Source organism: Nycticebus coucang, unplaced genomic scaffold, assembly GCF_027406575.1.
Source record: "Nycticebus coucang isolate mNycCou1 unplaced genomic scaffold, mNycCou1.pri scaffold_57, whole genome shotgun sequence".
NCBI classification, from domain to species: domain Eukaryota; kingdom Metazoa; phylum Chordata; class Mammalia; order Primates; family Lorisidae; genus Nycticebus; species Nycticebus coucang.
The window spans coordinates 1,016,334-1,043,913 of record NW_026515585.1 but is presented as its reverse complement, the minus strand read 5'-3'; the positions used below and the strand labels follow the sequence as shown (position 1 = coordinate 1,043,913).

The following is a 27,580-nucleotide window of genomic DNA, read 5'->3' as shown; positions in this document are numbered from 1 at the left end:
ATGGTGCGCCAGGAACGGTCGTCGCGCGCGGTCAGGCTGGCTGGACGGGTCCCAGACGCACAGCTCACAGCGCTGGGTCACGTGACGCGGTCACGTGGCGCGCAGTCGGGCTGGCGCCGCGGCTGACGGAGGCGGAGACTTGGCTGCGACGCGGGGCTGCTGGAGGCCGAGGCGGCGAGGCACCGGGGATGACGGAGGCGGAGACTTGGCTGCGACACGGGGCTGCTGGAGGCCGAGGCGGCGAGGCACCGGGGATGACGGAGGCGGAGACTTGGCTGCGACGCGGGGCTGCTGGAGGCCGAGGCGGCGAGGCACCGGGGAGCCGCAGCGGTTGTCACAACGGCAGCCGGTAAGGTGAGACTGATGTGGGGACCGTTGACACCCGCCGCAGCGCGCCGGGCGCTGGCGCCGTCCCACACCTGTATTCTATTTGCTAGGATTTTGAGTATTGTTGGATTGTATTCATTAGTGAAATTGGGGGGTGTGCGTGTGTTTTTCTTAATGGGTCCTTTTTATGGTTTGGTATCAGGAAGATATTTGCTCCAGAGGATGAATTGGGAGTGTTCTTTCCTTCTCAATGTTTTTGAATGGATTCTGCAGCATAGGTATGAGCTCTTCTTTGAATGTTTGTTTAAATTCTGGTGTAAAATCATCTGGTCCAGGACTTTTTGTTGTCGTTATTAGAAGCTATTTTATTTTTGCGATTACTGTGCTTGATATCGGTCTGTTCAAGAGTTCTAATTCTTCCTGGTTAAGTCTAGGTAGGTAGTATGATTCCAGGTATTAGTCCATTTCCTCCACAATGTTAAATTTCTGGGCATAGCAATTTTTGTAGCAATCAGAGATAATCTCTTGTATTTCTGCGACATCTATTGTTATTTTCCCTCTTTCATTTCTCGGTGTGGTTATTAGAGGTCTTACTTTTCTGTTTCTAGACTAGCCAAAGTTTTATCAATTTTTTTATTTTTATCAATTTTATTTATTTTAAGGAACCAACTCTTTGTTTTCTTAATCTCCTGAATGGTTCTTTTGTTCTCAATTTCATTTTCTTCTGCTCTGATTTTGGTTCTTTCCTTCTGCTAGGTTTGGGATTGGATGGCGCTTTCTTTTCCGGTTCCTAGAAATGATGCATTAGATTGTTGATTTGTGCTTTTTAAATTATTGGCTGTGGGCATGTAATGCAATAAATTTCCCTCTTACAACTGCTTTCTCAGTATCCCAGAGGTTTTTCATCATCATTTTGTTAGACAAATCTAATGATTTTTCTCCTTTGTTTTCTCCTTGAAATAGTTGTCTTTCGCGTAAGATCATTTAGTTTTTATGATTTGGGGAATGAAAGGTTTTGTTGGAAATGAGTTCGACCTTGATTCCATAGTAATCTGTAAGCTACAAGGTATAATTTGTATTCTTTTAAATTAGGCGATGTTTGATTTGTGTCTTAGGATGTGGTCAGTTTTGGAAAATTATTCATGAGCTACTGAGGAGAATGTGTATTTGGTAATATCGGGGTGGTATGTTTTGTAGAGTCATGTTAAAGTCGATCGTTTCTTTGCTCAGTTTGTGTTTGGAGGGTCTGTCCAGTTCTGTCAATAGGGTGTGAAGTCCCCAGAAATTATGCTGTTATAGGATATTATATTGTTCAGACTTGTTAGAGTTCATTTTGTAAATCTGGAAACATTTAATGAATTTGGGTGCATAAAGACTTTAGGATTGAGATGTCTTCTGGTATTGTTCCCTTGACAAGAAAATAGAGTACTTTATTTTTATCATTCCTTATCTTTTGTGGTTTGAAGCCCAGTGTATCTTGAAATTGTGACCCCTGCTTTCTTTTGATTTCCATCTGCCTGGAATATTGATTTCTAATCCCTCAACCTGAGTCTTGTTTTGTCCTTAGCTGTTAAATATGTTACCTGAGGACAGCATATAGTTGGCTTGTGCTTTTGATCCAGTCATCTGGTCTGTGTCTCATCAGTGGGTAATTCAAGCCATTCACTATGGCTTGACTATGATGGATTTGTGTTTGTCTTTTGTGAAGGTTGCCACCTACATTTATCACTTGTACCATTGAGGAAGTTAGGCTATGACCTTTAATTTCTGTGTGTCTTTGCTTGTGGTACATTGTTATGTTCGATGTGTAATATTACTCTGGAATACTTCCTGGACAGGTGGTCTTATAGTGGCAAATTTCTTCAACGTTTACTTGCAAGGAAAACATTCGATGTATCCATTGAATATGGAACTTAGTTTCGTAGAATACAGAATCCTAGGCAGGGAGTTGTTGTGTTTGAGTATATTGAAAATGAGAGTCCTATCTATTCTAGCTTGTTGTTCTTCAGCTGAGAAATCTGCTGTCACTCTGATGGAATTGTCCTTGTAGGTCAACTGGTGCTTATTCCTGGTAGCCTTCAAAATTTTCTATTTCATTTTGGCCAAGTTTTTTACAATGTGTCTAGAAGATGCTCTGTTTGAATTGAGATAAACTGGGCTTTGATATTTCTCAACGGACTTTCTCTGAATCTTTGGTAATACTTAAACATTTTTCATTTATGATATCCTCCAATAGGTCTTCTGTGCCTATAATTTGTATGTTTTTAAACTTTATAAAATCCCATAATTCTCTAAGATTGCTATTCTTTTACTCTCTTGGATTTGTTTGTTTTGTTTTTTGAGATAGACTGTCACTTTGTCACCTGAGGTAGAGTGCCGTGGTGTCATAGCTAATAGGAACCTCAAACTCTCGGGCTCATGCAATCCTCTTGCCTCAGCCTCCCAAGTAGCTGGGACTACAGGCGCCCGCCACAATGCCTATTTTTAGAGATGAGGTCTCACTCTGGCTCAGGCTGGTCTCAAACCTGTGAGCTCAAGCAATCCACCCTCCTTGGCCTCACAGAGTGCTAGGATTACAGGTGTGTGCCATCACACCTGACCATTACTCTCCTCTTTTCTGCCTCATTAAGTAAGTGAGTTAGCTCAAGAGCCTTGTCTTCAAGTTCTAAGATTCTTTCTTCTTCAAGGTTTATGCTGTTATTGAAATTTTCTATTGCATTTTAAACTCCTTGAATGACTCCTTCAATACTTTGAACTCTTTTCTAATTTCACCATGTCTTTTGATTGTTTCTTGGGTCAGTTTTTTTTATTTCTGTTTGGTGACTTTCCACTGGCCCTTTAATTCTCTTCATCACTTTGGACATCTGTCGCGGACCGCCAGTCGAATGAGTCTCAGTCTGAGGGCTTTTCAGGGCGGAACGTTACAGGTTGATTGAAAAGGTCGACGCAGGATGGTTTTTGACAGACTACAAAGTAGCTGTAACTTTACTGATTTTTAAGAGTGTCTTTTATACATTTTTGACAAAGCATTACAAATCACAAAAGACATTTTTATGACTTGCAGATGGTCACAAGTTCTTATCTTGTCTTACAAACGCAGGCATTCAACCATCTATCTTTCACAGTGTTTTGCCTGTAAGGGGGAACAAATGGCAGCTGTGAGGTAGTTGATAAGTAGCAGTTATTTCTTAGCTCCTTTTATTTAAAGTTGAAATGTGTTTTTTAATATATAACACTACTTTCTTTCATAGTTTTAGTTTCATGATTATATATAGTTGTTATGATTAGAGGTTTATTATGAATCATATAAGTGATTAAAGTGTGAAGGAAACATGAGAAATAAAAGGATATTGTATGAAAACTAAAATATATTGAAAGTGAGGTTAGGAAAGACAAGGTTAGAGATAGGGGGAAAGGGTGGGTGGATATTCTTTTGATGTACTGTATATTTTTAAGGTTTTTGTTTTAAAGAAGTGGTTTCATTAGTAACACCTGGTTGCTTCTCCTTATCTAGGAATGTCAAGGCTTGTAACTTCTCTTAGTTCTTTAATTGGTCTCAGTTTCTTATGATCTCTCTTAAAAACAGCTGAACATATTTTTTTTATGTATAATGTTTGACTACTTCTATATATTTTTACTCTAATTAGTAACTATATTTTGATTTATAGTTAATTGCTTGTTAGGCATTAAACTACTCTATTGATTTGTGTTACATATGAAAATTAGTGAAGTAAGACATTTTTCTAAGTAAAGTTCTACTGCTGGAGGTGTCATGTTGGAACATCCTGTTCGCCGTGTCTGTATTCTCTCGATGTACTATTTCAATTCACTGACATTTATGGTGGGGACGTGCTGTTGTACAGGCTCTCTTGGAGCCACTGAGTCCGGCACAGCCATACTTGCTGTGTTTAATTGTGGATCAGTAAGTCACTGTGTTTATTCTTAGTTTCTCAAAACAATCAGGCAATAATCAGTCATTCAACTGAACAGACAGGTTTCAGGGCAAAAGTTTCTTAGGCTTTTATGCCGCACCTCATGACTTCCTACGTTCACTAAAAGGCATGCTAGGCAACTTATGCGCTGCTGTCGCAAACCAGGGGGACTGGGGGCAACGCTCCGAAGAGCACCCACCGCCTTACCACAGTTTTTACAACGCGGACAGAGCCATCCCGCCACGGCTTGATGCCGGGGGTGCGGCATTTCCCCCTTTTTTGTTAATGAAACGTAGTTCAAAGAGGTCTTGGCGAACAGCCTTTAAGGAGGAAAAGACACAACGAAGAAGACATGGTAACAGTAAAATAACACAGAATATCAGGCATCCAATAATAACAATAAACACAATGTACTGAATCCAAGATATAGGATTTAAAGACTTAAGATTGTTAGAGAGTGCTTGAGCTAGAGCATCGAGAGATGTACTAGGTAGATGAGCTTCACTGATGGCAGTGATATCTTTTTGGAGAGTATGTAAGTCATGTGTAATATCATTATCCTTCCACACACCTTGCAAATGTGCCTTTGTTTTGTCCCAAGAGGTGGAGAGGTTATAAGGTAGGGGAGTGACACAGATAGCTGGAAAAGCAGAGTGACATCTAGTTTGAAGTTTATGTTGTATGAACTTTATATCTTGTCTTAGAGCTAAAACTACTTCTTCTAAGATGTTAAGTTTGGCTTCAAGTTTATTATCTATGCTGGCTTGAGTCATTAAAGCTAGAGTGATGTTGCTGCTGAGAGAGTTAACAAAGTGAGCTGTGTGAACTTCTTGAACCAAAGCAGTAGTGGCTACCGCAAATGTTGTGACTATAGAAATTAAAGCTAAAATACCAAGAATTAAAGCAGCTATAAACCTTTTAGGTCGAATTAATTGATTAACAGTATGTAAAACTTGTAAAGCAGAATTATCATACTAAGGATTATCTTGTAAATCAACAGGTAATAGTACATAAGAGGGTCTTTTTACAATTAAAACAGAATTAAACAATTTTTCATTGAATAAATCAGTAGAGGTGAGACAATTAGTCACTTTACAAACAGTACAAGAAATATGATAAGAGTTTTTAGATTGTGTAATAGTTAAGTACTTATTTGAAGCTAAAAGTAGAGCATACGGATACCCAACACAAGTTCTTACTGACATTGCATTTGGTTTTGGCATATTAGGTTTTTTTTCTAAAATTAAGTTGGATGCAGTAACAAGTCTAAATAGGTCATAATGTATTTGAGTTTTATTTTTGTCTTGAGCGACCCATATGGGTTCAACTAAACCAGGTGTAAACCATCTGCGTATCGGTTGAGGGGTACTAGACCACTGATATTGATGATATTTATCTAATTGGTTTGATAGGTATTTATTATGATCATAACAGGAAGTAGGAGAATAGTCCCAGATGATTGTGTTTGAATTTATAGGAGAATGTTTGTTGGCGGCATCTGGGAATCCACAGGAAAGCCAAGTAGGTGTTTTAGTTAATGATGATTCCCAGAATTGATTTTTATCTCTATATTTTTCTTTACAGTTAGGGAGAGGTAGCGAGTCCACAGATAAACAGGTTTCATTATAATTAGGACTTCCAATAGTTTGTAACTCATATTTCCAAACATAACGTTTATTTGCATCATAAGGATCTGGAGTATCAGTTAAAAACACTCTGTAGCTAGTAGGTAAACAAAAAGGAGGTGTATTGCCTCTTAAAGTAAAGCAAATAGGTAAGGAGTCGGCTTTGCCAGTGAAATTAATTAAAGCCGCAGCATGATGTCTGGATTCTGAATCAGTTAAACCTCCTAAGCGGATAGAATCATTAGAAAGAATTTTTATGGGGTCTGGATCTAGCCAGCCCACAGGGTGTAGCAGTGGAGGATTAGGAACATAAGACCAATAAGCTGCAGTTTCTACCTTAGGAGTAGAGATTAGTGATAGAAACGCAAGAAAGTACATTGTAGGAGTTAGAGGGTTTCTTTGAGACATGAGAAGCTGTTTAGCTTGTTTCACCAGGGCACGGATCTGTGTCCATGTGATCTTGGAGGGTTTCGGTGAAACTTCCACAGCCGTTCTCATTTGTGCAGATAGGATCTTCATCCGCCGCAGGCGTTGTCTTCTGTGCCGGGGTCTCCGGAGGAGCCGGTTTGATGAGCCGGTCTGGAATCCAGATGGGAGAGTCGGCATCCTGTGGAAATATGCAAGCATAGCCTCGTCCGGAGGTTAACAATACATCAGGGCCTTTCCATTGGCCCGATAATAAATCTTTCCAAAGAACTTTAGGAAGGGTGGCAGCCGATTGTGGCTGCCAATGGGAGAGAGCAGGGGTTAAATTGTTGGAGTTTACATTAAGGTGATTTAGGACGAATAAAGCATGGGTTAAAATATGATGAGGGGAGAAATATTTATGAGCCTTTTGTAGGCGTTCAATTTGTAATTTTAATATTTGATTAGTTCTTTCAACAATCGCTTGACCCTGAGGATTATACGGGATCCCCGTAAAATGAGCAATTTTCCATTGTGTACAAAATTGTTCAAACGCTCGAGAGGTGTAAGCTGGAGCATTATCTGTTTTTAGTTGAAGAGGGACACCTAGCTGCTGAAAGCAGTAAAACAGGTGTTGTACAACATCTTTATAGGCCTCGCCAGATCTTGCAGAGGCACAGATAAAATGAGAAAAGGTATCAACAGTAACATGTACATATTGTAATTTTCCAAAACTAGAGACATGTGTTACATCCATTTGCCATAATACATTGGGGCGTAAACCCCGAGGATTGACACCGAATTTTAAAGGATGATGAGTAATAGGACAGGCTTTACACTTTAAGACTATTTGTCTGGCCTGTTCTCTAGTAATTTGAAACATTTTTCTTAATGCGTTAGCATTTTGGTGATGTAAGGCGTGGCTTTCTTCAGCTTCAGCCACTGATGTCACCATAGTACGTGTTAACAAATCTGCAGTGGCATTTCCTTGGGCCAAAGGGCCAGGTAAATTAGTATGTCCTCTTATGTGACCAATATAAAATTGATTATTTCTTTGCTGAATTAAAGTTTGTAGTTTCTTTAATAAAGGTAGAATAGTTGAGGTTCCTGTTAAAAGAGCAGTTTCAAGAGCTGGAAAAAGAGAAGCAATATATTTTGAATCTGTGTACAAGTTAAACCTTTGTTTGAAATTATTAAAGGCCGAGATTAGAGCCCATAATTCTGTTTGTTGGGCGGAGGCTTGTGTAACCTCCTTAACAAGAGGAGACAGACCTGGACTAAAAACTACAGCTCGTCCTGTAGAGGAGCCATCTGTGAACAAAGTTATTGCGTCAGATAGAGGCTGTTTGGAACACATAAGAGGAAATATAAGTGAAACTGTTTTTGTAAATTTAATTAAAGGATGTTTAGGATAATGGTATAAAATTTGACCTGCATAGCCTTGTAAGGCTAATACCCAATCATCATTATTTTGAAACAGTTGTTCTACTTGAATTTTATTATAAGCAGTTACAATTACATGAGGATCTTTACCAAATAATTCCCGTGATCTTTTTCTTCCTTTATCAATTAATAAAGACACCAGGTATGGATAATCAGCAACAATCTTTGTCTGAACATGTGGTAAATGAATCCATTCTAAAATACCTTCTTGCCATAGGCAAGCTGTAGGAGTATACTCAGTAGAAAAAATGAGTAGAGACCATGGATTTTGATAATTAATTTGTTTAACCCTGGCCTGGGTTAAAGCCTGTTCAACAACTTCTAAAGCCTGCAAGGCTTCTGGAGTTAATTGTCTAGGGGAACGGGGATTAGAGTCCCCCTGTAAGATAGTAAACAAAGGACTAAGTGTTCCTGTAGTAATCTTCAGAAAAGGTCGAATCCAATTTATTTCTCCTAGCAATTTTTGATAATCATTAAGAGTTTGTAATTTATCTCTCCGAATCTGTACTTTTTGGGGTGTAATATAGTCAGAGTGAATCCATTGTCCCAGATAACTTAATGGTTTATCTCTTTGAATTTTTTCTGGGGCAATTACTAAACCAAATTTAGTTAATTGTTCTATAGCCTTTTCTAGCATTAGCTGTACTTGCGGTAGCTCAGGATGAGCTAGTAAGATATCATCCATATAATGAATTATGTAAGCACTAGGAAATTGTTTTCTCAGTGCTGCCAATGCAGCTGCCACGAATTTTTGACACAAGGTAGGGCTGTTTTTCATGCCCTGTGGTAAAGTTTTCCATTGATATCTTTTAAATGGTTCCTGTAAATTTAAAGAAGGAACACTGAAAGCAAAACGAGGACAATCCTCAGGATGTAGATTAATAGTAAAAAAGCAGTCTTGTAAATCAATAATTATAAGTGGCCATTGTTCAGGTACTGCTACAGGAGATGGGAGCCCAGGTTGAAGGGAGCCCATGTCTTCCATAATGGCATTTACTGCTCTTAAATCTTGTAAAAGTCTCCATTTGCCAGATTTTTTCTTAATGACAAACACAGGAGTGTTCCATGGACTAGTGGATTCCTCTAAATGTCCTTTATCTAATTGTTCTTGTACCAAAATTTGTAATGCCTGTAACTTTTCTGTTGTTAGGGGCCACTGACTAACCCACACAGGAACATCTGTTAACCATTTTATTTTACAGGCATAATTTTCTGCAGTGGCCCCTATGAAAAACACTGATCGTTCAGCTGATCTCCTGTAACTAGTTTCATGTCTAGAACATGTAAAAGATCTCGTCCCCACAAAGTATAGGGTAGAGAAGGTAACACATAAGGTTGAAAGTAAATTTTCTTATCCTTATATTCACATAATAAATGAGATGTACTCCGCATAACACCAGAAACAGAACCTAAACCGACTAATGAAGACCCAGTCCGATGTACTGGCCAGGATTTTGGCCAGTCAGAAGCTGCAATGCAGGTCACATCAGCTCCTGTGTCCATTAACCCTTTAATGGGTCTGCCCTCAATTTTCATTTTTAATATTGGTCTATCATATAAGTCATGTATGAGAGCTACACAGTCCTGATCAGTAAATTCAAATTGACCCTCTCCCCTGGCATCATGCAAGTGATAGGTGGGGAGTGGTATATATGGCAACAACAATAACTGAGCAATTCTTTGTCCCTTATGAATTTGTGTAGTTTCTACTAAAGATTTTACCATGACTTTAATTGTATTCTCAGTATCAGAATCAATTACTCCTGGAATAACTTCAAAATGTTTAGTGTAATTAGAACTACGACCTAAAATAACACCAACTGTGCCCGGTAACAATTTTCCTTTAATTCCAGTAGGAACTAGAGTAACACCATCATGTTTAGATATAATTACATCCTTAGAGCTGGCAAGGTCTAGGCCTGCACTGCCAGGAGTCCCACGTGGGAGATCATGAATAGTCCATTCAGGTGGTATACAATTAGTAGTAGATGTGGGCTCTAAAATAGGTTGTACCGTAGTAGGCACAGTTATTTCTCCCTTGGGGTCGGGGCTGGGAGAATGCCCCTCATCTAGTTTTTTGACCTATTGCCATTATTAGCATATGCACCCTTGTCAGACAAGGGGGTTCCATCTTTATGAAACTTAGATTTACATTCATTTCTCCAGTGCCTGCCCTTCTTACAACGAGGGCATGGTCCCGGGGGTAGCCCACGAGACTTACTATTATTATTATTAGCACCGGTGGATTTCTTACAATCCTTCTGTATATGACCTGGCTTCCCACAATTATAACAAGTGGGTAAGTCATGTGGGGGGTCACACCCGAAACATGTATTACTGGGGTCTCTATCAAAAGCACTTTTAACATATGAACTGAATTTCTGACCCCGCATAGCTGCAGCGAACGCCATTCCCTGGACGATCGCTGGTGAGGCATCCATGCATGCTTTAATATAATCTTGTATTGTACCTGTTTTCCTGAGTGGACGTATTAAGTCCTGACACAGCGTATTTGCATTTTCCCAAGCCAACTGCTTGAGTAATAATGCTGTGCCTTCAGACGGTGGGAGCATTCTATTAATAGCTTCTTCCAGGCGAGAAATAAAGTCAGGATAGGACTCTTCCATACCCTGTTTTATGCCTGCTAAAGTTGTGCCCTTAGTACCTGGAGGAGGTATCCTGCGCCAAGCAGAAACTGCATTGTGGTTAATTATTTCTAAAAATTGCCGTGGTAGTTTAATTTGATTTTCAGAGGTGGCAAATTCATCTGTTCCTAAAAGCATAGATAACGTGGGCTGTGCCTTTCTACCTACACGTTGATTAACGCTTTCTCTGCATCTATCCTCATATTCTGTTCTCCATAAAATATAGTCACCTGGGGAAAGCGTGGCCTTGGCCGTTTGTTGCCAATCATACGGAGTAAGCCACTGACTGCTAATTGATTCTACAATTTGTAAAGTATAAGGGGCAGAAGCTCCCGATGTACGGACAGCTTGTTGCAATTCTTTAAGTGTCTTTAACGACAGAGGTTCCCAGGTGGGTGGTGCCCTTTCCTCCGTAGGAAAGCGCACCGGGAAAGCGAAAGTAAAATCTCCCTGCTGACGGGCTTCTCGCACCGCCGCTTGAAAGCCTGCAGGCGGCGGGGGGAGACAAGGAGGTACACGGGGAAGTGAAGCCCGCAAAGTTGGTCTGGATGAAGTCATAGGAATGCGAGCCGCCGGATAAGCTCGGCGAGGGTGAATACAATCATCCATTCTGTCCCTCTCATCTGGTTTAGTAAATTCATCGACCACATCCCACTCGTCACTGTCAGAAGAATTATCAACCGGCGGGAGTGGCGGTAGAATGTCCTTAAGCGTTGGTGCCGAGGGAATTGCGCTCTCAGCATTTAATGCCGGCTCAGGATCTTTAAGAGCCTCTGGGGAAACTTTATCGCAAATGGGTGCCACCTTAGTTTCAGGGCTTTCAGCCTCCGAGTCAGTTTCTCTTATAAATGCTTCTAAGAAGGTATTATCAGCCAAAAGTTCTCTAACCTGTAACCACAAAGGAAAAGCCTGTGGGGGCAAAACCTGCTCCCCATGCTCCTGCATGTAATTCCGCATCTCGCGTCCCACTCTCTTCCAGTCGGAGAGAGAGAGAGAGCCTTCCTCCAGAAACCAAGGACTAACCAACTTTATGAAATGCATAAGCTCCTCCAACCGTTTGAGAGACACATGAAAACCATTTTTCTCTAATAAACGCTGTATCATGACACTGAGCATGCGTTCCTCTTTTCCTAATGTATGCCCCATGTTGTCCTGCGGATTACTCACGCTTAACCGGTCAGCCTTTACCGGCGGGACTCGAGCTCCCTGGTGAGAGTCGCCTTCAATCTGAAAAGAGAGGAAAGAAAGAAAAAGAAAGATCACCTGTCCTTCAGGTCCCTGTTCGAGGGCGCCAGCTGTCGCGGACCGCCAGTCGAATGAGTCTCAGTCTGAGGGCTTTTCAGGGCGGAACGTTACAGGTTGATTGAAAAGGTCGACGCAGGATGGTTTTTGACAGACTACAAAGTAGCTGTAACTTTACTGATTTTTAAGAGTGTCTTTTATACATTTTTGACAAAGCATTACAAATCACAAAAGACATTTTTATGACTTGCAGATGGTCACAAGTTCTTATCTTGTCTTACAAACGCAGGCATTCAACCATCTATCTTTCACAGTGTTTTGCCTGCAAGGGGGAACAAATGGCAGCTGTGAGGTAGCTGATAAGCAGCAGTTACTTCTTAGCTCCTTTTATCTAAAGTTGAAATGTGTTTTTTAATATATAACACTACTTTCTTTCATAGTTTTAGTTTCATGATTATATATAGTTGTTATGATTAGAGGTTTATTATGAATCATATAAGTGATTAAAGTGTGAAGGAAACATGAGAAATAAAAGGATATTGTATGAAAACTAAAATATATTGAAAGTGAGGTTAGGAAAGACAAGGTTAGAGATAGGGGGAAAGGGTGGGTGGATATTCTTTTGATGTACTGTATATTTTTAAGGTTTTTGTTCTAAAGAAGTGGTTTCATTAGTAACACCTGGTTGCTTCTCCTTATCTAGGAATGTCAAGGCTTGTAACTTCTCTTAGTTCTTTAATTGGTCTCAGTTTCTTATGATCTCTCTTAAAAACAGCTGAACATATTTTTTTTATGTATAATGTTTGACTACTTCTATATATTTTTACTCTAATTAGTAACTATATTTTGATTTATAGTTAATTGCTTGTTAGGCATTAAACTACTCTATTGATTTGTGTTACATATGAAAATTAGTGAAGTAAGACATTTTTCTAAGTAAAGTTCTACTGCTGGAGGTGTCATGTTGGAACATCCTGTTCGCCGTGTCTGCATTCTCTCGATGTACTATTTCAATTCACTGACATTTATGGTGGGGACGTGCTGTTGTACAGGCTCTCTTGGAGCCACTGAGTCCGGCACAGCCATACTTGCTGTGTTTAATTGTGGATCAGTAAGTCACTGTGTTTATTCTTAGTTTCTCAAAACAATCAGGCAATAATCAGTCATTCAACTGAACAGACAGGTTTCAGGGCAAAAGTTTCTTAGGCTTTTATGCCGCACCTCATGACTTCCTACGTTCACTAAAAGGCATGCTAGGCAACTTATGCGCTGCTGTCGCAAACCAGGGGGACTGGGGGCAACGCTCCGAAGAGCACCCACCGCCTTACCACAGTTTTTACAACGCGGACAGAGCCATCCCGCCACGGCTTGATGCCGGGGGTGCGGCAGACATCTATAATCTAAATTCTTTTTGTCTTTTCATCTTTGACAGCAGCTTGGTAATCCCTTGCAGGATTGGTCTATTCTAGTTTTTCAAGTTGATATAATTTTTATTTGTTGGATCCTCTGCATGTGTTGTTACTTCTTGTTATTTCCTTCCCCTACTTAACTTTTCGCACTTCCTAGTTGTCCTGAAGCCTCTTTGTTTCTGTGCTTTGAGATTAAAGTTGTCTTTTGGGCGGCGCCTGTGGCTCAGTGAGTAGGGCGCTGGCCCCATATGCCGAGGGTGGCGGGTTCAAACCCGGCCCGGCCAAACTGCAACAACAACAACAAAAAAAATAGCTGGGCGTTGTGGCGGGCGCCTGTAGTCCCAGCTACTCGGGAGGCTGAGGCAAGAGAATCGCGTAAGCCCAAGAGTTAGAGGTTGCTGTGACCCGTGTGACGCCACGGCACTCTACCAAGGGCGGTACAGTGAGACTCTGTCTCTAAAAAAAAAATAAATAAATAAAAAATTGTCTTTTGGTACAAGGATTAAAAAATGAAAAGGAAGGAGAGTAAAAGAATGAGAAAATGAGAGATAAAAAGAAGAAAGCTAATGATGATAATTGTAACAGGCCATGCATAGTGAAGCATACCAGCAATTATCAGTGATCTGGCGGCTCTAGGGCAGGTGTATTACCCAAAGTTAGATGATTCTGACCAGCCTTATCCAGAGTGACACCCTACTTCCATCAAATATGGAAAAAACAAACAAACAAACAAAAACATGAACTTTATTGAGGAATAGCTGTTGCAACTCCTCAGGAGGTCAAAGCAGGGATTTCCAAATCCAGGTGTTGAAGGCCACCATGAGCCAGACCATTGCTGCAACACTGCCATGGAGGCCTTAGAAATGGTCTTCCAAAAAACCAAACACAAAACACACTCAAAAGAGAGAGATTATCTTGATTGTTACTTAAGGGATTTATGAGAGAAAGATTAGAAAGGTAGAAAAATAAACAAAAAGAAAAAGAAATGGAGAAGAGAATAGAAATAGTATAAAGTTAAAAAAAAGAAAAAACAAAAAAGTTAAAAAAAAAAAGGAAAAAAATCAAAAATACATGTATTGCATGGTCCGTAAGTAATGCTCCAGGATTAGGAAAAGCAAAAGAAAAAGAAAAAACCTTTTCTTCCTAATGACAATACGTGGCACTTCTTGGTTAAGAGGGGGGGGAAAAAAACCCAGTACTCTGTATTCTGCATGTGGTAGAGGTAGGATGTTATCAGCTAGTTGCCAAAGAGATCCAGTCTTGTTTTCCTGATTCATTGATGTTATTCTGGGCTTGGTAACTAACTGTATGAGAGATGAATCCCCATGGGGGTGGTAGAGGCAAATTCTTGAAGCTTATGCCAGACTATGAGGTGGGGAGGCAGGGAAGACTCTGCCATCCAAACAGTTCCCTGCAGCCACAGATGGAGCGGTGTCGTAGGCATAATCTGCTCACCTCTGCCCATGTGTTCAAGGAAGTCAGCCCTGGGGTAGCTCCAACTGCTGGAGTCAGAAGCATTAACATAATGGGATACTGTGAGGCTTCTCCAAGCTTGGCTCCCTTGGGTGTCAGCCAGCTCAAGGTTTTAGCATTATCCACACCTGCCCTGTCAGTCTCCCTAGGCAATGGGGACCAGGCTGCCAGGCCTCCCACTGAACAGGCTCCAGGACCAGATCTGCCCAGCCAGTGGCAGTAAAATGATAGCCTGGGTTCAGGCCTCTGGCTTTGTCCCTAAGAGGCAGAATATACTCTCTCCAACCCTTGAACAAAAGGCCAGCTTCTGTGCACCTGAACGTCCTGTGGGACGTCCTGCTGAATCTTTGTCATTTAATTGCCCAAATTAGTCTGCTCATAATTATTATGATTAGTAATTTACTTGGACTTTCTTCATCCATCTTAGATTATGACATTTATTCCATTTTTCATATGCTTTTTCCTTCCTTTTTAATACTAACTGATTTTGATTGTTTATTTGCTTACATATCCCACTTTGCCTTCTCCTGGTTTAAAAACTATAGATTCTATTTCTGTTCTTTTAGTGATTAAATTTGTAATTTTCCCTGTATTCACAGTAAAAATCTATAATTGTTAACTTCCCTTTTAATAATACTAAGACCTTAGAATAGTAACTTAGTCCCATTTTTCCCAACTTCTTTGTTACTGTTGTATAGCATTCCAGCTCTTTTTTAAAAATTCTGCACAGTAGAGGGCGGCGCCTGTGGCTCAGTGAGTGGGGCGCCGGCCCCATATGCCGAGGATGGCGGGTTCAAACCCAGCCCCGGCCAAACTGCAACAACAAAAAAAATAGCCGGCGTTGTGGCGGGCGCCTGTAGTCCCAGCTGCTCGGAAGGCTAAGGCAAGAGAATCGCTTAAGCCCAAGAGTTAGAGGTTGCTGTGATCCGTGTGACACCACGGCACTCTACCCAAGGGCGGTACAGTGAGACTCTGTCTCTACAAAAAAAAAAACAAAATTCTGCACAGTATATATTATTATTGCTTTGTACATGATAGAGACCATGTTTATTTAGATTTGCCAGTTTTAGATTTCTCACTGCTCTTTGGCTTACCTTTTAGTCTTACAGCTCAAACCTCCATTTGCTATGATTCTCTTTCTTCCTAAAGTTCAGACAGTCCTGTGTGACCTGACACGTGCACTCCCGAAAATGCCTTGCACTAGAAATCGTAGAGGTGTAGGAAGAGTAGAGTTGGGCCCAATGACTCAAGAGTTGTTTAACTCTTTAACCAGAAACTAAAAAACTGGAATGGTCCTGATAAAAAGTAATAGCAAAGTTTAATTTATTTTGTGTGTGTGTGTGTGTAGAGACAGAGTCTCACTGTACCGCCCTCGGGTAGAGTGCCGTGGCATCACACGGCTCACAGCAACTTCTTAACTCTTGGGCTTACGCGATTCTCTTGCCTCAGCCTCCCGAGCAGCTGGGACTACAGGTGCCCGCCACAACGCCCGGCTATTTTTTGGTTGCAGTTTGGCCGGGGCTGGGTTTGAACCCGCCACCCTTGTCATATGGGGCTTTCGCCCTACTCACTGAGCCATAGGCGCCGCCCACGAAGTTTAATTTCTATTAGCATTTATGGTCAGTGTCAAAATTTCTGCAGCCTTAAACGCTGAGACTCAATCCTGTTTTCCTGTGAGATGAGGATCCTGGTGGGCATTTGCTTTCAAGGAACAGCCTGGCTCAGTGCCATAGCTCAGTGGTTAGGGTGCCAGCCACATACACCAAGGCTGGTGGGTTCCAGCCTGGCCCGGGGTCTGCTAAACCATGACAACTGCAACCAAAAATTAGCCAGGTGTTGTAGTGGGTGCCTGTAGTCCCAGCTACTTGGGAGGCTGAGGCAAGATAGTCACTTGGGCCCAAGAGTTTGAGGTTGCTGTGAGCTGTGACATCACAGTACTCTACAGAGAGTGACAAAATAAGACTCTGTCAATAAAAAAAAGAAAGTTCAGCCTTGGCCTGAACTCACATAGCTGTGATGTGAAGGGAATTCTTGAGTCCCAATTGGGTCTTTTCTCCTGTTGTGCGTTGCTGTTATTGTGAAAGAAGTGTGGCTTTAAATAATAAGTATTCCTTACTTTAAAGGTGATATGTAGATATCCAAGCCCTTTGTGCTGCTTCTAGAACTCATGATGGTAATGCTGAATGTTTGCTGTCTAGTCTTCCATTGCCATGTGTCTGGGTACCCAGTGCCCGTCTGCAGCTGTCTCTGTCTTACTGGTGCAGGAGCTGGGTCCACCATCATCCTCCCAGAGCCTCCCCTTATAAGCATAAATAATATAAATGGGTACAGGATTCTGGCCACAGCTGTAGGCAGACTCAGCCTAAAATAAATCCCTGATTGAATTAAAGTGATAAATCCTTCATCCTATCTGCCTAATAGACAAAAGGGTACTTTCACTGGTGGAAGACATTATCTGGTATCATTTATATACCACGTGCAGCATGCAATAAAAAATTATGAGACATGCAAACAAGCAGGACAAAAGAAGTGTAATAAAACAAAAAGTATGGTCTAACAGCCCTTCTGAGGTCACAGCTAACGTTTTGGTGTTATTTCTCTCCTTGCATGGGTGTTATTTTCTACAGGTGGGGCTCATGTAGGGTATACAAGTATGTGGCCTGCCTTTTTTTTTCTTTTAACTTACCATGTCATAAATTTCCTCTTACATCTGTGAAGTCATTTTAAATTTAATCAATTTATTTATAGAAATGGGGTTCTCATTATGTTTCCCAGGCTAGACTTAAACTTGAGGTCTCAAGTGACCTTCCTCCCACATTGCTGGGACAACAGGTGTGAGTTTTTTTTTTTTTTTTTTTTTGTAGAGACAGAGTCTCACTGTACCACCCTCGGGTAGAGTGCCATGACGTCACACGGCTCACAGCAACCTATAACTCTTGGGCTTACGTGATTCTCTTTGCCTCAGCCTCCCAAGCAGCTGGGACTACAGGCGCCCGCCACAACACCTGGCTATTTTTGTTGTTGTTGTTGCAGTTTGGCTGGGGCTGGGTTTGAACCTGCCACCCTCGGCATATGGGGCCGGCGCCCTACTTACTGAGCCACAGGTGCTGCCCAGGTGTAAGCTTTTTTAATATTAATAGTGTGGTGCTTCATATAAACATTTCATATTTTACTTAGTCAAACTGTGGTTATATGTTTCATAACTTTTGTTACTGTAAAAGAACTTATAACAAAGTAAATACAGATTGCTGTGTGTATGCTTGATTGCCTTAGCGGATAATGTCTTAGATATTAATAGAGTATTTTAAGCTTTAATTAAGTATTGTCAGATTTCTTTCTCAGAGGTCTGTGTATTTAATAATTTATGTTTTCAGCAGAGAAATTTGATGATAGCCATTTCATAAGTGGTCACTATAAAAATGCCTATGCCTGTGGGTAGGGGAGCTGGCTGCCTGGTGCCACATCAGCTGTTCTCACATGCCACACAAGGCTCTTTTTTCTGCCCCAGCTATTCTCTGCAGGACTTCAGAGTGGTCAGTGGCCAAGGAGGGCTTGGAGCTTGTTCTCTACAGCAGGCTGTAGGGATAAGCACCTTCATTTTTGTTCTTAATATCCTCTTTGCTTTTATGTTTCTTTAAAGAAGTAAAAAGGAGATACAGCAGGTGGCGGGGGGGCTCCAAGTCACTGTACTATCTTCTTTGGTGTCCCTGAGGTCTTAGGAACTCTGTCACCCACAAGAGTTGAAGTATATGTTAGGATAATTAAAGATGCAGAGTTGTGAGCAAAATGCATGAATAGCAGGCTTTATCTGACATATCAGGTTATGGCCATCTCAGTCCTGGGCAGTTTGGTTTGTGGGAACAAAACTGGGCAGGGCTGGAGTACTCATTCAGCAAGCAGAGGGTGGGCCTGGGGGAGGTCGGGTGCTGAGTGGGGGCCAAGTGAGGACCCATAAGGACCCAAGGAAGAGCGAGCTGTGAGCAGAGACTGGTCAGCAAATCCTTCCTGGGTCAGTGGGTCCTTCTGACCTCCCTATCATTGTGGGCCCTTATCTAGAATCCTGAGGGAGAAAATGCCAGGTCAGTTCAGACTGGACAATGATGGTCAGGGAGCTCCTGTGGTCTTCTGAATCAGGGCCAGCCCTGCCTGTCCAATTTCACTGCTCCAAGGGTCCTGTAGAGGCCGTGGGGAGGCCTGGCTGGCTTTGTTCCTTTTGGAGAATGCAGAGCCTAGTGGGCAGCAGTGGGCTTGAATCTGTTCCCACCCCAGCCCTGCCAAATCAAGATGCAAGGAGGGACCGGCCTATCAGAGTCTCTGCACACACAGCTCAGGGACTTGGTTGTGGCTGTGGCCTGCCGTCATCCCCTCAGCCATGTCTGCGAAGCCTGCCTGGCCAGGCCTTCCTGGTGGAGAGATCATGTGATGTGGGCTGTGTGCACACCACACCCTTACCTGGTGGCTCTGTACTCTCACAGGTGGTAACGTCGACCCGGAGAGCCAAGTGGAGGGGAAGAAGGAGGTGGAAGCCGATGACGTGATGAGGAGCGGCCCCCGACCCATTGTGCCATATAGCTCCATGTTCTGCTTAAGCCCCACCAACCTGTGAGTCCCTCGTTGCCCCGGCATGTGGCTGTCTCTCTTTTCCATTCATCATGACCTGCAGAGACACAGGAACCAGCATGGCCTGTAGGTGCCCTGAGGGTGCAATTGCACCCTATGCTACGTGAGCTTCTTTGGTCACTGCCATAGTCCCTTGAGACACATGCCCATGACTTTTCATGTAGACGAGGACACAGACAGTTCTGTGCTACGTGCCCTGATATAGCAGTCTTGGTGATGCAGGGTTTGAACCCAGCAGCTGTAGAGCTGCTGCTCAGCCCTGCATGCTCAGCCCTACATGCTCACTCTCCTCTGCACACATGGGCCCATCTCCCTGTGTGCACACAGGTTTCATGCACCCCCTTCCATTGCACCTGTCACCCGCATGTGTATGCATGCATGCAGTATCTGTTTACTTGTTCACCTGTGTGCCTTCCCATGTCTGTCCGGCATGCATTTGCCATCCACTCATCAGTCTGGTGCTCTCATCGGTCCAACTAAAGTCCACATGGTAGACAGCACTCTAGGCACTGGAGGTGCTCAGGACCAAGGCACTGTCCTTGCTGAGCCTATGTGCCTGTGGGAGTGACAGACACCAGGCACAACAAATAAGTAAAAGACGTAATAAGACGTCCAACAGTGCATAGTGCTGGAGGAAGCACAAAATGGGGTGGAGATGCTGTCCAGGTACTAAGTTAGATGGAAGGTTGGGAGTGGAAGGGAGGGTGTACAGGGGGAGCAGGGGATGTAGACAGGCAGTCCAAGGGCAGCAAAGGCAGGTTGGCCTATACCCCGTTTGTTGCTGGTCTGCCCGGCCACTCCTGTCCCAGCAGCCAGTGGTGTCTGCACATGGCTCTCCAGCACCCAATCTCCCTGCCTCCTCCCTCTCTGTTACAGCTCAGCACGTGCAGAGGCATGGTCCCTTCCACAAGGGGCAGGGAACATCCAGTAAGTTCAGCATGAAAATATCTCAATGGAGAGATGCTGGCATTGGGGAGCAGGTGGATTGTTAGTAAAGCTCTCCTAGCAGAAGAGGCACCTGTGCCAAAACCCGAAGGGCAGAAGCTCTGGGGCGGAGAAAGGATGTAGGAGGTAGTGGGCTAGGACAGAGGGTGGACATGGGAGGCAGCAGGCTGCAGGCAGTATGGGCAGCGCCAAGATGAGAAGGGCTTGACTGCTGGCATCCTTTGGGGATGGACAGCACTGAGAGGTGGACATGCTCGACCTGCACCTCAGCAAGATCCTTCAATGGGGAGAATGGACAGAGATGCCGGGTGGTTGAAGTGTTAGGAAGAAATGGTGGTGGTTTGACTGGAGTAGTCAGAATGGAGAGGTTTGGAAGTCAGTTCTTGGAAGAAATTTTGGAGGCATAATCTGCAGAATTTGATGATACTTGTACTATGTGGGAGAGGAGGGGTTGTTAAGGACAGCACCAATCTCTGCTGGATGCTGGGCAGAAGGTAGTGTGCTCACCAAGACTAGCAGTGCTGCTGAGGGTCTGGATGAGAAAACCTAAGGCAACTGGAGACATCTTGTAGCCAAGTAGCCTGGAGTCTAAGTGGTAGAAACCCAGACACAGGCTGCTGAATTAGAAGGAAAAGTGTCTCTTTTAAGGAGGGAGAAATGCCATGGAGTGAAGAACTAGCAGGCTGTTGGTAGACCTGGGGGGCAGATCCATGGGTGTGAGGGTAGGAGCCAGGTGAGGATAAAAAGATGTGCATGGGCTCCCTCCAGAGAAGAGAGAGAAGGGGGTCTTTGGATGGAAGGTCTTGGGATGTCAATGTTAGAGGAGAGACTGGAAGGGCTAGAGGGGCAGAGAGTGTGCCTGGGATGCAGGAGGTAGAGGTGGTGCTCCTAGAGCATGTTCCTTGTGTTGGCACGAGAGACAGTCCACTCCACCTAGCCCATCTATTGCTGCCCCTTCTGTCCGCTACTCAGAGATTGGCTTTCCAACCCCCTGAGCACTTGTCCGCACCAGTCTCCTATTTCTGTCCACACTGTTTGCTGCTGTTTTCCTGTCAGAATGGGACTTCCTGAGGTGGAGGACTTGCCTGCCCTGTTGCTTACTATGTTCCCCAGAGTTCAGCACAGGCTGGCAGAGCAGATGATCAGTAATGTTGCATGAGTGAGTGCAGGTGAGCAAGTGGGCTTGTGTTCCTGGCGGCCCTGGGAAGGTTCCTAGGCCAGGAGAGGCCTGCCGTCTGCCAGAATGCTAGTGCTGACATCCATCCTCTCTAGACAGCAGCCAGGTGGACACAAGTGGTTATGCTGTACGGAAGTGTGGCCTGTGAACTGTAGCCTGTGAGCTGTGGGCTGTGCAGCCTTCCCACTCCTTGTGCTGGGCTGCCCTCATGAGTACCTCAGCCACCATTGTCACCGGGCTGCTGTGCCAGGAGAAGTGGAGAAGGCTCTGGTGCCTGTAGCTGAGCCAAGTGTGCCCAGCTTGCTCACAGCCTCCATGCTTTATCCCCACAGGCTGCGGTGCCTCTGCCACTACATAGTGACCATGCGCTACTTCGAGATGGTCATCCTCGTGGTCATTGCCCTGAGTAGCATTGCTCTGGCTGCAGAGGACCCTGTGCGGACAGACTCTCCCAGGAACAATGTGAGTGGCAGAGGGGCTGGCTTCTCCCTTAACATCCTCCCTCTCTGCTATGTCTCCTCCTCAGGGGTGCAGGGCCCAACGTCTGAAGGCAGGAGTAGCAGGGGTTGGGGCTACAGCCAGGGGACTAGCCCAAAGGGATGGATGCATGTCTGAGCCCTGCCTCCTAATGCCCAAGCCCACAGCTCCCAGATTGGCTGTCTGCCCAGTGACTCAGAGGAGCTCGGAGCCCCTGCAGCAGCCCTGGCTCAGGCCCCAGCTTGGTGTTTGGAATAACCTTCCTTTTGGTTTCAGGCTCTGAAGTACATGGACTACATCTTCACAGGTGTCTTCACCTTTGAGATGGTGATAAAGGTGAGCTGTGTGGCCATCCCAGCTACCTGGTGTTTTGCTCATCTTCCCATATGAGATGGGGCTAAGGCTGGGGGTTAAGCCACATTCTTGGTAGCCTCTGGTGAGGGTGCACAGTGGGCGGGTAAGCAGTGAGTATATGCATACGTGTGTGTGAGGACATGAGAGCACCTGCTGCATGCATATGGGGTGTGTTTTGAGAACAAGAGGCTTTGTCATTCATTGAGGACCCCTTGTGCAGGATCGCCTCCCCAGCAGTGCCTGGGTCCCTGCTGCACTCCACTCCTGGAACAGGACGCTTTGGGTTCAGCTCCTTCCCTAGGGCTGCTGTGTGACAGGAGGCCAAGAAGCCTGGAGAGAGCTGGGGGGCCGTGGGAAGTAGGCAGTGAAGACACTAATTTAAAAGGGGTCTGGCATTTGCCTGGTAACAGGCTCAGGGTCTGCCGCCTCACTGCAGCCTTCATTTCTGTCTCTACGTGTGGATATGAGTGTTCCCTTATCAGTGTCTGACAGGCATGTGCTCAGCGTGGTTGGATGTGCACACGTGTGTGTACACCTGTGACTTCAGCATGTGTGCACAGTGCATACTCTCAGGGTGGCACTCGGCACATCATCATGTTTTATAAATGAGGAAACTGAGGCTACAGAGGTCCTGGTACCTGTTCCAAGTCCCCACACAGGGAGTGGCAGAGCCAGGCCACAAATGAAAGTCCTATAACCTGGACCAGCTGCTCTTCCTGCTGCATTGAGCCGGCCCTCTGAAGGTGTGGCAGAGCATGGCCCTGCAGAGCACATGGTGGCAGACCCTCCCAGTCTCATTCAGGCTTCAGGGTGGCAGGGAGCCCAGGCAGGGTGCCAGGCTGTCATGAACTGTGACACTGGGGTCAGTGACCTTGAGTCCCTTAGAGGGTATGACCTGGACTGTGACCTCTGCCCTGGGAGGGCATGTGAGCATGTTCCGAGGCTGCAATGAGGTCACAGATGTGCGAACCTTTGCTGAGAGGGAGTGACCCTGTGACACCAGGACCTGGCTCTACCTCTTTTCTGGAACATTATATTTGCTAATGTGTGTTTCTCACCTGAAGATGATTGACTTGGGACTGCTCCTTCACCCTGGAGCCTACTTCCGGGACCTGTGGAACATTCTGGACTTCATTGTGGTCAGTGGGGCCCTGGTGGTGTTTGCCTTCTCGTAAGTAACCATATTGGCTCTGGTCTGGCTGCGTGCAGCCCCCAGAACCGTGGTACAATCGTGTTAGGGTGGCCAAGAAGAAGACCTTGAGTGTAGGGGCATGGGGTGATGTCTGTGGGCCATATGGAACTGGTCCAGCTTCCTGGAGCTGGGCTCTATGGGGCCAGGGGACCTGAGGGGACCCGAGGCCTGTCTGTCCCTGACGTCCCACAGGTACCCGGTGGTTCTAGGACTGGGTGCAGCCCCACAGGGCCCATACGAGCAGCTTTACCTGAGGTGAGCATCTGGGCCAGTGCTGTTCCCAGCCAGAGTTGGAGGTCATCTTACCCTCTTGGGGTATTGGGCTGTTCCTTCTGCCTCCTTTGTGGGAATACTCCCCCTGCTGGAGTGGGGCCTAGAGAGAACTCTGTCAGGCCTTGCGTGGAGAGTGTCAGGGCCTAGGGGGACCTGGTGGGTGCAGAGGGCAGCTGTGAAGTGAGAGCCAGAGACAAGGAAGGCCCCTGACAGTCGATAGGCAACACTGGGGGCTTTGCCTTCTCTGAGCCTACTGGGAAGGCTGCACCTGCACAAAGGCCCCTCCTATCCTGCCAGTGTCACTGACTCTGCTCTTTTTGCCTCCTTGTTGCTGGACTCGGTAGGAGCACCATGTGGTAATGCTTCTCTCTCTCTCCCCCATGCGTCTGACATCACAGCTCCAATGGCCTCTCTCCAGACCATTTCATCACCAGCCTCGCCTCCTGCTCACCCACATTCCCCATCTGGGCTGCATGCTGCTAGGAGCCATGTACCCAAGCCCAGTGTTTCTGTCATGCCTTGGGTTGGGGCTTAGGGCTGGACATGGTCAGCCCTTGCTGCGGCATTTCCTAGAGATCAAGGTGTCCTGGTCACGTGCTAGAGGCTGAGAATATCAGCTGGAAGGCAGTGAGGTGGCAACTTCCAGCGGTGGCCATAGGCCCCAGGATGTTGGACCTCTTAAGCTGCTTCCTCTGAGGCTCCTTTCTTGAAGTGCAGCTTCCTCCCCACTCCTTCCTGACCACATCAGTGCCCAGCCATACCCAGCTTCCCCTCTGGGTGTCTTAATGAACCCTCCTTCCATGGTAAAGGGAACGAGAACTTTGCCAGGGTGTTGGGAGGGTCCTGCAATGAGGACAGTGAAGCCAGGGATGCTGGACAGTCCCAGCAGGAGGAGAGAGGTGAGACCCAGCCAGGTGGCTTCAGAGGAAGAGAATGGGAGGCAGCCCTGAGCTGGCTATTCTGCATGGATGCCAGAGGGCTGCTCCTCCCAGACAGGCAGTGTGGCCTTCCTCCTGCTCTGCCCCACTCCAGGCCAGCGTCTGTCCTCCCTTCTCTGTCTGGCAGAGGAGAGTGGTTTGAGAGCAGGTTCAGGGGCTTCTGCAGTGATGGAAATAGCCAACTTAGAGGGGCTGGGCTTTGCCCACCTGAAAACTCAGCATTGCAGGGGAGTTTAATTGGACTCTGGGGTGAAGGCTGCTGCTGGGGCAGCAGAGGACTGGGTATCCAGACTCTCCAGCCCCATGAAGGCCTGAGACACTCTGCCCACCCCACCCAGTGGGCCCATGAAGACCCCTAAGGATAGGACCACACACACCCATGCAGGCCATTGCCCACTGAGTAAAGAAGCCAGAGCCCCAGGTATGAATGAAGCCCACTCCATCCTGTCCACTCCTGCCCCCATGGACTAAGGGCTTTATGCTTCTGATAATAGGCTCTCCATGAAGCCTGGCCTGGCCTCGCCTCAGGTGGAGTTAGTAGGAGGTCAGTAGGTCGGCCCCCAGTGCCTGCTAGGCCCAGTTCCTGGGGCCCTGGCAAGCAGAGGCAGCACCTAGGTCTGCTCTGGCTTTTCTTGCGAGAGTCCCTGATGTGGGCACATGAACCCTGGACTTCGGAGCTTGTTTCTAGTGCCTGAGTTTTCTTTTCCCTGACTTTCTCCCTGCTCCCCTCTGTGTGAGTTTCCCTGTCCACTGCTCTGTCTGTGGCTCCCTCCCTCCTTCCTCACTCTTGGTTTATGTATGTAACGTCTCTTTCTTACTTTCCTTCCCCACTTCCCTCTTCTTTTCTGTCAGCTTTTTGTCATCTGCAATAGTGTTAGGGTGGCCAAGGAGGACTGTAGGAAGAGGCCAGACACGGCCCCCTTACCTCCCTCTGCCAGGACTGAGAAAGCAGGGGAAAAGCCCTTCCAGAATGTTGCGGTACTAAAGGGCTACAGTACTGATACAGGCCCCCTGTCCTCTGCTCCTGGAAGCTGGCTCGGGGTGGCTGTCAGAGTGTGGTTGAGGGAACTCTGGGCTCTCCCTGTGCCCCAGGTGCTGCTGTCCTGGTGCTGGTCCCAGCCTGGCCCCTGTCCTCAGATGAGGCCCCAGGCAGGCAACCATGGGAAGAGCCAAGTGGCCTGTGGTACCTGCAGGGCAAGGCCTCCCTGCTTCTGGATACAGAGGGGTGTGAGCCAGAGCCTGGGGGGCTGCATGGGTGCCACTCACAACTCCACCTGTCTGCATCTGTGGTTTCTCCCTTCTAGAGGATCCAAAGGGAAAGACATCAACACCATCAAGTCCCTAAGAGTTCTGCGCGTCTTACGGCCCCTCAAGACCATCAAACGGCTCCCTAAGCTCAAGGTTAGAGCCTGAACCTGGGGCTTGAAGGGTGTGCTGTGCGTGTATGCACACGTGTGTGCATATATGAGCATGCATTTACGTATGTCTACTCAAATCATACACCTGCATGAAGGAGATGGGCTCACTTAGCTGCAAAACCTTACCCAAGTAGACCTTGTTCCCAACATTCCCCTTCGTTAGCCCAGCAGGACCAAGGGTTTTCTTCACTAGCCACAGTGCAGGGCCGAAGGGGATGTCCAGAGAGGTGGAGGATCATGGAGGGGAGATGATGCTAGGACACAGGCTCCAGGAAGGTTAGGATTCAGGAGATGGGCATGGCTGAGGTTGTGGACAGAGGACGAGTGTAGCCCAAACATTTGGAATTGTGCTAAAATCTAATCTTGATGGAGTGTGTGCTGGTCACTGTGCTAAGTACTCATTTAATCCTCCATATTTTTTGTGCTAGTTCCTGTTATTAATAGCTTAGAAAAGCAAGCCATGGAGCATTAAGGAATGTAGGAGCAGGGAAAAGTTTACTTAGAACACGTGAGCCCCTTGGCGCCGCGGGCTGTAGAGGACGCACGGTACCTCTGCATGGCCGGCGACTGCTCCTGGGCGTTGTGGCTGTGATAGAACGCACAGCTCCTCAGCGCCGCCCTTTGCGAGGGGACCAGGCCCGGCGACCACCTTAGCGCGACGCCCTCAGGACACCGGGGTTCTGCGATTCCAACCCTGAGTGCGACCTTCCTGTCCCAGCCCTGCCTGCCCAGGGGCAGCTGGTGTTCAGAGAACCGGGAGGGGGAGGTTCTGGGTTGAAAATGGAGAGTGCGCTGTGTCCGAGGTCCTCACACACCGGGCGCAGAGGCCACTGGGGTTCGGGCTGGCTCGGGCTCGGCTTGGCGTGATGGGTGATGGGGATGGTGGCTGCAGAATGAAGAGCGTTCTGTCCCCTGGAGTGAGGGCTGTGTTCGTTCCTGACTTTGCCTCATGGTTGATGTCTGGGGGCCTGCGGCATGAAGAGAGTTCAGGCCCCTCAGTTCAGGGCTCCGTTTTGGATGATAATTTGGTTCAGGTGAACCTGTGGGATAGAGGGTTTGGGTCCCTAGGTGTGGCTAAAGTTAGGGTCCTTTTTGGGTGGTAATTATGGTCAGAGAGACCTGCAAGATAAAGTTTAGGGGCGTAGGGTGAAGGTTAGGTTTAGAGATCCAGGAGGGGGTCTCCGTATGGAAAATGGAAACAGAGACCACACTGTCCACCACACCGAGGTCCTCCACACATGGGTTGCAGTGTCCGCTGGTGTGACATCCACTTAGTGGCTTTTCCACACTGAAGTGACATCAGACTGTTGGTTCCCCAGCTGTGCTGACCTGGATGTGGGTCAGGCTTGGCCTTGCAACGAAGTTTGATGTCATGTCTGCTTTCCTGACAGGGTGTTGACAAGATTGTTTGTAAAAGTTGTTACTTACTGGTGCTGGTGACAGATGCCGGTAGTCCCAGCTACTGGGGTGGAGGCTATGGCAGGAGGATCGCTTGAGCCCGAGTTTGAGGTTGCTGTGAGCCATGGCACCAGAGCACTCTACCCAGGGTGACAAAATAAGACTCTGTCTCAAAAAAAAGTCTTTTACTTCCAATTATTTTATACTTCTAGGGAACTCAAAATAGCAGCACAACGTGTTCTTTATCCTGCCTTTCATTTGCTATGTGAGATTGGCCACTGCATAAA

At 45.9% G+C, this 27,580-nt stretch overlaps 1 protein-coding gene across 1 annotated transcript; it reads left to right on the top strand.

The window, feature by feature from the left end:
• LOC128579476 (voltage-dependent N-type calcium channel subunit alpha-1B-like) lies at positions 1-26,549 on the top strand. The gene is made up of 7 exons (XM_053581551.1): positions 1-109; positions 18,977-19,103; positions 21,576-21,705; positions 21,997-22,056; positions 23,139-23,245; positions 25,782-25,878; positions 26,340-26,549. The coding sequence occupies exons 1-7, from the start codon at positions 1-3 to the stop codon at positions 26,547-26,549; spliced, it is 840 nt and encodes a 279-aa protein (XP_053437526.1).
• The last annotated feature ends 1,031 nt before the right edge of the window (positions 26,550-27,580 follow it).